General features: G+C 41.6%; 1 protein-coding gene across 1 annotated transcript in view; it reads left to right on the forward strand.

The window, feature by feature from the left end:
• The window catches only part of lmbrd1 (LMBR1 domain containing 1), a 50923-nt gene extending 48142 nt beyond the window's left edge, over nt 1-2781 (forward strand). Inside the window, exons 15-16 of the mRNA XM_035171968.2 lie at nt 774-865; nt 1219-2781. Coding sequence (XP_035027859.1) covers nt 774-865; nt 1219-1329 — 203 coding nt within the window. The 3' untranslated portion in view covers nt 1330-2781. The remainder of the gene's footprint in view (nt 1-773; nt 866-1218) is intronic.
• Nucleotides 2782-10478: the final 7697 nt, after the last annotated feature.

The raw sequence follows: 10478 nt of genomic DNA on the forward strand, positions 1-10478 counted from the left end.
GGATCATAGCAATTTCTCACAAATCTGCAGTAGATCCAATAACTGTATATACCGAGGACACTTCCTGTGTTTGAGAAAGGCAAAGTTTTTATACTTAACTTTTTATTTTCATGGGTTTTAGAGTTAAAACCAATTTTTTTGCATGTTCAGTGTTTTTCTTTTTGAGTTTAAATCCTTAAAAAATACTGATATTTCTGTTTTTGAAGAATTCATATTATGAATAAAAAATGATTGAAAGCTGAACTTGACAACCCACAGTAAAAACTCTAAAGTGTTGTCCACTTCCTTGGTAGCATAGAAAGTAAAACATGAATGTTGTCCCCAATGTCAAGAATATACCAAGGTTAATAATTTACAATTCTGCTGAGATGAAATCCATAACTATTTCATTGCTCTCTAAGACCACTTTGATGGTCTTTGTGTTTTTCAAGATATATTTTTCTGTTTTATTGGTGTAATGCAGAAAGCTTGTACCTGAGAAATACTAGAGTGGAAACAGATATTTGTTCCACTTGGTCTCAGAATGGTAAAATATTTTCTCAAAGGCAGGACAAATAAAGATGCCAACTTTAACTTTGAAACAGATACCTAGTGGAAAAGTACCAGGCTGGATTTAAAATATGTGAAACAATCAACCACCTTGTGTTAAATATATTAGTATTAATGAATTCTTTACTTTTGAACAATATATTTGACGTGTTGTTTATTATAGTTGTTTTGTTAAAACAGTAGGGTTCAAGAAAGCAATCTTGTTTTTTCTCTGTCCTTTTCAGATCAGTGCACAGTGACAAGATCCTATCTTTTCCTCCACAAGTTCTGGTTCTTCAGCACCATCTACTACTTTGGTAACTGGGCCTTTATCGGGGTAAGTACAGGAACATGAATAAAATATCCTAATGTTGACTTTAAGAGGAGGGACAGCTGCTCAAACAGGTTGGATTATTCTCATTTTATGGCAAAAGTGATTCACAACAGTGCGTTTAGTTCTAGTATTTTGTACCTTAGGAACAATTAAACATTTCATTTAGTCCAAATCCAAGTTATTTACTTAAAGGACGCTAGTCATTTAATTTATTTCCAGTAGCAGGTTTCTAGAAAAGGCTTCTCTGACACTGCACACAGCTTCATCTCTTCAGTGAGAATATGAAATCACCTCTTCACTTGTTGTTCCCGGTGCATTTTATCAAATGATCCGTCTGCTTTGCTTATTATTTGTAGGCATTCCTCATCGGTATGGTGGTGTCCTGCTGCAGAGGGAAGAAGTCCGTGATTGAAGGAGAGGTGGAGGCCGACGACTCAGACATAAGTGACGATGAATATGTGCACTGAAAACAAGAGTATTCACTTGATCTGATTTAAAGATATGATCACCTCAACTTAAAGGGACGCGAAGGTACATCAACAAATACAAACAAATGAGCGTAACTAAGTATTTTGGTCTTAAGGAGTTGTTGCAGTGGTGTTTTTGTGTATTCCAGCCTCGTTTTGAGTCGACGCGTCACTCCCCCTTAATGAGAGCGCGCAGACTGATTGTTGCGTCTTTCTCAGTCGATATTATTGATGACTCTGGGATTCAGGGAGGGTCCTCCAACTCAATCCTACCTTGAGAATTCACTTCTGAACAGCTTGAAGCTGACACAAATTGGTCATTTTTCTACTGGTAGAGACACATTATTACGGCAGCGGAGACACAGTCATGGGCTGCTTCCAAACGTCTGAGCTTTATTTGGAGACAGAGCTTAGCCTTCGAATGAAACCAGTTTTTCTTCTTTCTCTAAGCACTTTCTGGACACTTTGAATGATTACTTTATGAAAATATCTCTGCTTAGCTCCAGTTTACCTTTAAGATAAAACACTGAAAACAATTGTGTCTACATGGACTGCTGTGCTCGCTTCTTTTCTCAAAACCTAATTGGTATAACAAATAACGATAAGCGTTGACAGCAGTAACATTGACAGACTTTATTTTGCTTGTTCTTATCTGAGGATGAATATATTTCTGGTGGATTTGCTGCTTTTTTCCGCCGGCCTTTAGTTTGTTTGCAGTTTCAAACCTTATTTATTCAGATGTTACTGTACTTGCATAACTGCACTCTGTATGACGTGTAAAGGACCAATTGTTGCTGTTGTGTTTTCAAGGTTTCAGTTTTTTGGGGGTTTTAAATCAAATTGGTTCGACAGCTTTTTGCTGTCTGTGTTAAAAGACGAGTAAAATAAGAAAAAAAAGATATGGCTGTAATTTTCTTTTAATTAAGGATATTTCTTGTTTTTTTTGGCTCAGCGCTCTAGAGTTTATCAGCAGCTTGTGACATAGAACTGTTAATGGCTTTTATCTAGTACACGTATATATAACTTTATCCCGGTATATTTAACAGTCTGTGTCAAAATCAATATGTTAAATATCAATTTACAAACTCACAGAAAATATCAATGTGAATGATTTTTGTTTTATTTTGGTAGGAAAACATTAGTGCCTCATGAATGTACAGTACCATGATGGGCACACTCTTCAGTGCACGTTACCCTAAATTAAAGCTGAGTCTCAGTGAGTTTTTCTTCTTTTCTTTTTTTCTGATTTGCGATATTAGTCTTGAGTTTCCTTTTTGAAGAAGCGCTTTGATTGAGCCATCAGCTGGAAATGTGATGAGGTGACGCTCCCAGAAGCTGCATCACGAGCTGTCACCTCCTGCGACTGGCTGAAACATTTGCTGTTTGTGAAACTTGTGTCAATACTGAATGAAAACCTGTATTTAAAGAAATAAAACAATTTTAAGCCCGTTACAAGAATAAATAAAACAACGTGTTTTCTGTTTACACTCCCTCATGTCGGTGTAAATCCTCCATTGAGAATTATCCATTTCTCACAACATGATGTCTCCCTTACACAAACTCTTAAAGGGGACATAGCATGCCCATTTTACCACAAGTTGATATGGTTCCTTGGGGTCTTAATGAAATGTCTGTAACATACTTTGGTCAAAATACCACAAGGATCATTTAAAACAGCACCCTTTTTACCCTGTCTAAAACAGCCCTCCACGGAGTGACCTGTTTTGAGTGCCTGTTCCTTTAAATGCTAATGAGCCAGCTCCCCCTCCCCCTCTCCCCCATGATTTTAAACGATATAAATTACATATTTTATGATATAAATTATCAAATATGCATCCCATACTTTGTATTCCCCTTCTGTTGTCCTGGAGTTTTAATTTTCCCAATCACATAATTAAATGTCCCCCTCTGCCCATCCACTACAAGCACACAAGCAGACAGACAGAGAGAGAAAGAGAGGGGTGGGGGGGGGCTATGAAGACCATCATTTACCCCCGAACCCCGACATTCAACGGGTACAACAACAAGCGGAGAAAGCAGAATCGCGGGCTGACCTTATATATACAGTTTATGGGCCTGACCAGTGCGGAGAAATGCACGTCCCGTGTGAACAGCCAGGCGGCTGCGTGCTGGAGAACGGCGCTGCGCTGCTCGCAGCGGCGCCCGCGTCCGGTGTAACCCGGCGTAACTACTGTAACCCGGCGTACAGTAGTGCTGAACACTGCGGAAGTCTTCCACACTGCTGGCTGTGTGGCGCTGACACAAATTCCAGCTCACGCACGGGAGAGCGAGCGGTCGCGCCCGAGCAACTGCTGCAGCCTCCCAGTCCCAACGATCCAGACAAATGCCACATGTGAGTGAATCGCGGGCTGACCAGCGGAGAAATGCTCGTCCCGTGTGAACAGCCAGGCTGCGCGCTTGAGAACGGCGCTGCGCTGCCTCGCAGCCTCGCTGCCTCCGGTGTAAACCCGGCGTAATGAGTGGGGGGACGGGGACGGGGGGATGAGGTGGGGGTGGGCCAAGACCATGTAGGGAGACTTCCAGTACCTTGTTACGACACAAAACCCAGGAAGCTCAATCGAGTTGCTCAAGCATGACGTTTCTGACTTAGAGGAACTATAACAAAACGCGCAAGTGTTTTTTTCCCAGAGTTTTTGGGGTTGGTAGACATGCCAGATACCCACATTAACCTGTAGAAGCACTAACAAAGTGGAATTTGCATGCTATGTCCCCTTTAAGTATGAATGGTTTAACATGCAAACATTAGTGTCACAGTTGTTTGGAATAGAGAAACCTATCAAACCATAACAGTAGAGGTGTTTCTGTTAAATACATATGACATTTGTTTTAAAGGGGACATAGCATGCCCATTTTACCACAAGTTGATATGGTTCCTTGGGGTCTTAATGAAATGTCTGTAACATACTTTGGTCAAAATACCACAAGGATCATTTAAAACAGCACCCTTTTTACCCTGTATAAAACAGCCCTCCACCGAGTGACCTGTTTTGAGTGCCTGTTCCTTTAAATGCTAATGAGCCAGCTCCCCCCTCCCCCCTCTCCCCCCATGATTTTAAACGATATAAATTACATATTTTATATGATATAAATTATCAAATATGCATCCCATACTTTGTATTCCCCTTGTTGTCCTGGAGTTTTAATTTTCCCAATCACATAATTAAATGTCCCCCTCTGCCCATCCACTACAAGCACACAAGCAGACAGACAGAGAGAGAAAGAGAGGTGGGGGGGGCTATGAAGACCATCATTTACCCCCGAACCCCGACATTCAACGGGTACAACAACAAGCGGAGAAAGCAGAATCGCGGGCTGACCTTATATATACAGTCTATGGGGCTGACCAGCGGAGAAATGCTCGTCCCGTGTGAACAGCCAGGCGGCTGCGTGCTGGAGAACGGCGCTGCGCTGCCTCGCAGCGGCACTTCCGCGTCCGGTGTACCCCGGCGTAACTACTGTAACCCGGCGTAACTACTGTACCCCGGCATACAGTAGAGCTGAACACTGCGGAAGTCTTCCACACAGCTGGCAGTGTGGAAGACCGCTGTGAGCAGCGCAGCCGCTCTCAGCCGCGCAGCCGCCTGGCTGTTCACAGGGACGAGCATTTCTCCGCGCTGGTCAGCCCCATAGACTGTATATATAAGGTCAGCCCGCGATTCTGCTTTCTCCGCTTGTTGTTGTACCCGTTGAATGTCGGGGTTCGGGGGTTACAGTAGTGCTGAACACTGCGGAAGTCTTCCACACTGTTGGCTGTGTGGCGCTGACACAAATTCCAGCTCACGCACGGGAGAGCGAGCGGTCGCTCCCGAGCAGCTGCTGCAGCCTCCCAGTCCCAACGATCCAGACAAATGCCACATGTGAGTGAATCGCGGGCTGACCAGCGGAGAAATGCTCGTCCCGTGTGAACAGCCCGGCTGCGTGCTTGGGAACGGCGCTGCGCTGCCTCCGGTGTAAACACGGAAGTAACGAGTGTGGGGGGACGGTGTGGGGGGACGGTGGGGGGGTGGGCCAAGACCATGTAGGGAGACTTCCAGTTCCTTGTTACGACACAATACCCAGGAAGCGCAATCGAGTCGCTCAAGCATGACGTTTCTGACTTAGAGGAACTATAACAAAACGCGCGAGTGTTTTTTCCCAGAGTTTTTGGGTTGGTAGACATGCCAGATACCCACATTAACCTGTAGAAGCACTAACAAAGTGGAATTTGCATGCTATGTCCCCTTTAAATAACATCTGCATTGCACAGTATGATGTGTCCAATCAGGAGCTTAGAGCTATTTAACTTACGCATATTGGTTGTACCAGGTAGTGAGCGATTGGTGATACATGTGTAAATATTAGTGAGAAGCACACGTTAACTCTCCTTCCTGTTCTTTAAAGCTTCAGAGTGAGTTGGGTCATTTTGAGGTTGAGACTTAAAATGAATCAGTTCATGTCCAACAGGGACCCCCCCCCCAGCACTTCTGACCATTCCTCATATTGCTGTCTATAGAACATATTGCTCTCTGTGGTTTTTGCTGAGTCATGAAATACCTGTCTCTACTGCAAAGTGTGTGATTAAGATGAAATAATTCCCTTTAATTGTGTAACATTTACTTTAATGGAATAGCTCCACAATGTGGTCAGTTTTTTACAAAAATCTATTAAGGAGCTTTAACGTTTATAACCACAATCAAACAATTCTGTTAATGACAGAGTGAACCCTGCCGCTCAGAGCCGAGGCTTTCCCTCTTAAACGGGTGTGAGAGCAATAAGGACGTTTATCCAATGACACTGACATGGATTAGCATGTAACTACTCAGCGCTTGTTTCGGATGGATTTGCATAACATTTTGCACGCGTGTTCAATTACAGTTTTGCGGTTTCCCTACTTTGTCATAACTGTGGCGCAAGCCCGCCTCGAGTTAAGCCATTATGTGACATGCCACCCACACATGCACTAATAAAGCAAATAAGCCTTGAGCCAAAAACATGGCGCCCCGGAGCTCGAGCAGCGATTGTGTGATCAACGTGTCAGATCCGATGATTTGTGCTGTTCGGGGGTGCAACTTTTCTCGTCACCCCTGTTATTCAAACACCAAGCTTTTTCTCATCTTCTCCCTCCCTCCTGCATCCTGTCTTTTTTTTTTCTTTTTTTTATCACGCTACTATGCAAGTTTGCTTTGGAACAGTGAGCACATTTTAATGAATAAATTAATGAATTTGTTGAGGGGAAATTATTTTGCAGGGCGCTAGAAGGTTTACAAGATCTGCCTGAGGACCATGCCCCGACATTCATTTGATTTTGTTTTATTTTGTACAAAGTCGTTGTAACTGCAAATCCAAATTGACCCAATATTTATTGTTTTTGAAAATGCGCCATTGCTGTAATCGGAGCTATTTTGCCCAATTGTTCAGCTGTCAAATTTGCAGGGACGCACCCCACTGAGGTGTTTTTGGTTCAATTGGGAACTTCTAATCATTTTGAATCAAAGAAGAAGACAAAGTGGGGTTCGAGTCTCGGATCCATTTAAACCGTACGTTGATGATTCTGTGGAGTATTGTAGATACATGAGAAACTTCACATCAGGGCAGCCGTTGTCAGGAGCCTTATCTGAAGCCATCATCTCTCCACTGCTCCACAGGATGAGTGTAATGCATTATACAGTGCATGAGAAGTGCCTGCTGTGTCTTTCAAAGCTTCATTTTTGTTCAAACTTTCTCCTCACATGAAGTACATCTATCCTGGAGAGTACAAGTTTCAAAGTTTGGCTTAGTGGACTTTTTTACACACAAGTATGCTACAGTAACTTTACCACCACAGACACAGTTCAGGCAGTAAGCTATGCCTGAACTGTGTCTCCCAAACTGGGCAATATACTTTTGATTTCATTACACGCTATAAATCTTCTTCTTTAGTTGTGTTACATATTTGTAGCAGTTCACCAAATAAAACCACAAACAGTCCATTACTCAACAACATCAATGTTCAGTCCAATTGTTGAAACCAAGAGGCTGGAGTGAGTGTATGTTTATTTGTGTGTACGTTCTGATCTGGTGTCAGTTTGGAAACAATCGTTTGTTTCATTTAAGAGTTGGATCTTAATTTATAGATTGTCTTCATGTATAATATACAAGCAAAATATGTCTAAACTCAACTAGAGGGCAAAATGTTCTACTTGCAGCAACTTCAAAAGTAGCCCAAATGAACAAAATTAAAATTTAGGTAAAATTGCCTAAATGTCTGGTGAAACATCACTTTTTCTATTTCATTATTACATTATAACATTTGCTGGAATGATTTTTGAGGTGTTGCCCTTTAGTCTCTCCTCCGGGCTTTAACTCTTCTGACAGGCCCCTTACAGACCAACAGTTTGTCTTCCTTTCCTCCCTGGAGTCGCGCCTCCGGGGAGGAAAGTGACGCAGGACCAGTGTAATTATGTTGATTCTCTGTTTGCAGCCCCTAAGCAGGTTAACCTCTTTGCCCTTGAGGGCCTGTGGGACCTGCCACTCACGTCCAAAATGAAGACCTGTCCAGCAGCCTTGTCAACAGGTCCCTCAGCTTTTCAGTTTCAGACCCACAACCTGAAAAAACACACATTTTACATACACAATCCGCTAAAATCAAAATATATATAAATAATTATAATAACATAATTTTCATGGCAAGTCAAGTGTCAAATATAAAGTCACCGCAACCTCTTGGAATTAGGATCTTAGCCATGTGACACATTCATTGATCTGCAATGTTCAAGCAAGACCTCTGTGAAGTATTCCCACATTGCATAGTGTTTTTTTCCCCCTGCATTTTAACTCGGGCTTGCAGTAGGTGGTACAAAGAGACTATGATGAAATAGCTATAGTTTTTTTTTTAGGAAACTCATTTGCATGTGGTGCCTGTTAAAATTAAGGGTCTGTTAAAATAAAGATGGCAGCGTGTGTTTCCCCGATTCAATTGGCAACTCTGTTAAAGAGTAGTAATAGTGTATTGTTAATGGGGGAAACAAGGAACCAATCTGTGTTATGTCTTTGTACTTTGTTCATTTAAGCACTTTTAAACCTCATCTTTTACTTTTTTTCAACATGTAAGCTAAACTAAATATTGTCCCAAATAACATCTGAGACAAACAGCAACATAAAGTGTCTTTTCCTGTTATTTATTGGTGTGGTTGTGTTTGTCATGCTCAGTAGCCGGGGGGGTTATGGCACATTTAGTTGACACAGTACCTTGTCATTTCCTGCTTCTCATTTGAATACCATTACTTCATATAAGCACATAAATTGTCTCTGGAGTCGCTGAAACTTTGTCTGTTTCCATCCGTCCCCACGTGAGATTTGTTCTTTGGAAAAAGAAGAGGCTGTCAGTCGGGCGTTGATTGAGCAAACGCTCACAGTTTCAACAGCTAAGGCTAAACAAAACAAAAGCAGCTGCTGTGCTTTCCAAACATGACATTGGTTCTTACAACCACGACAGCCTGGTTTGCAGCTTCATGTGCACAATGAGTCTGTCCTTCAAATACTGAAAGTAGAGCATTAATCCATCAGTGTGAAAGGAAGAAAGCATATTTAGTGTCTGTATAAAACAAGTGCTGTCATAAACAAGTGTCCTTATATAGTATTTGATAATACCCTGTAGTATTCTCTGTAGTTTAAGAATGTCATGATATACTGTAGTCCTGAGGTTCCTTTGCCTTATACAGGCACATACTAAGACTGCTCCAACAGTTACTGGTTGTTATTTGGAAGTACAAAATAATTGTGTATTTTTCTAAAATTATCCCGACTCAAAATACAGTATGTTCCTGATATCCCTCTATAAAAATGTTTTATATTATTAAAGATCAATTATTATAGACTATACACCACTTTCTAATAGTGTATAAGTTCAAACCAAATTTCACAGCATAGAAGTGTTTCTTGTTCTTAAGGTTAATTTTATGCATTATATAAATCTCTCTCTGTAAAAATATAACTTTGTTTGAAAGTATAATTGTATTTAGTATAAAGCTAATCCTTGTTATTAAGACAATTTCATTTTAATTAATGTTATAAATTAAATATCACTGTCAAATTATTTGTTATCTTATTATATTTTTCATACACCATAAACTTACTATCACTCTCTAGTCACATTTTTTTGAAAGATTACTTTTATATATTACAAACCGAATAACTCTGTATTAAATGTTCTTCTTTTTAAAGGATCATTTTCCTACAAGATGGTTTTCAGCTGAAACCCCACGAGCAGGCGGTGGTGGGATGACGAGTGTTGAAAAGCCCTTCACACTATGAGACACATTAATGAAAATCAAACCTCTGTCTCACATAGTTCTGCATATAATTAGCCTAATTATGTCGGCCAGTCTCAATTGAAACGGCCTGTGAATCCAGACATTCATGTCTAGTCAGAGCTGGATGTGATATCAGCTTCTTTTATATCGAGCTGAAAGTGTGTGTCCTCCTCGTCTGCTGCCTCTTTTTTTTCTCCCTTCGGTTGTCATTCTTCACTGATGGTGCAGGTCCAAGTCCCTCCTCCTCCTCCCCCTCCTCCTCTTCCTCTTCTCCCCTGATGGGCTGACCCACTGCTCCCCCACAGGAAGGACACCGACTGATGTCCTTATTGCCGAAGTGCCAGACCACCACACAGAACAAACAGGATTTTCCCCCCTAAGCCCCGAACACACCCTCTCTGCCCCTCGTATTATCAGGTGGAGCTTCCGGAGGTGCAGAAACCCATTAAGGGTGCTCGAATCCAAATTCAGAAATCAGATACAGGGCTGGATTTATGAGGCGAGTGAGGAAAGTTTCCAGTGGTGACCTTCAGCTGCAGTTAAACCTGAGGCTTAAATCATAGAGGGAACGACCTCCTAACCCGGGAAATGATCTGAGGCGATGAGACGTGAGGTGCGAGGGAGACATAATCCAGTCTGTGCTCAGATAACCTGCAGGGAAAAGTTGAATTTTCTAGCATTTTCTCAGCAGTTTTCATGGTCTTTTGTTCTTGGAAAGTTCAATTTTCCACCATTCATACAATTTCCATAGTCCCATCCCCATCCTTTGATTCCATACATTCAAATATTCTCCTCAAACACAGTGAAACAATTCATCCCACAACCGACAAACCACATAAACTTGACACGACCTCTGAA

Source organism: Hippoglossus stenolepis, chromosome 12, assembly GCF_022539355.2.
Source record: "Hippoglossus stenolepis isolate QCI-W04-F060 chromosome 12, HSTE1.2, whole genome shotgun sequence".
NCBI lineage: Eukaryota > Metazoa > Chordata > Actinopteri > Pleuronectiformes > Pleuronectidae > Hippoglossus > Hippoglossus stenolepis.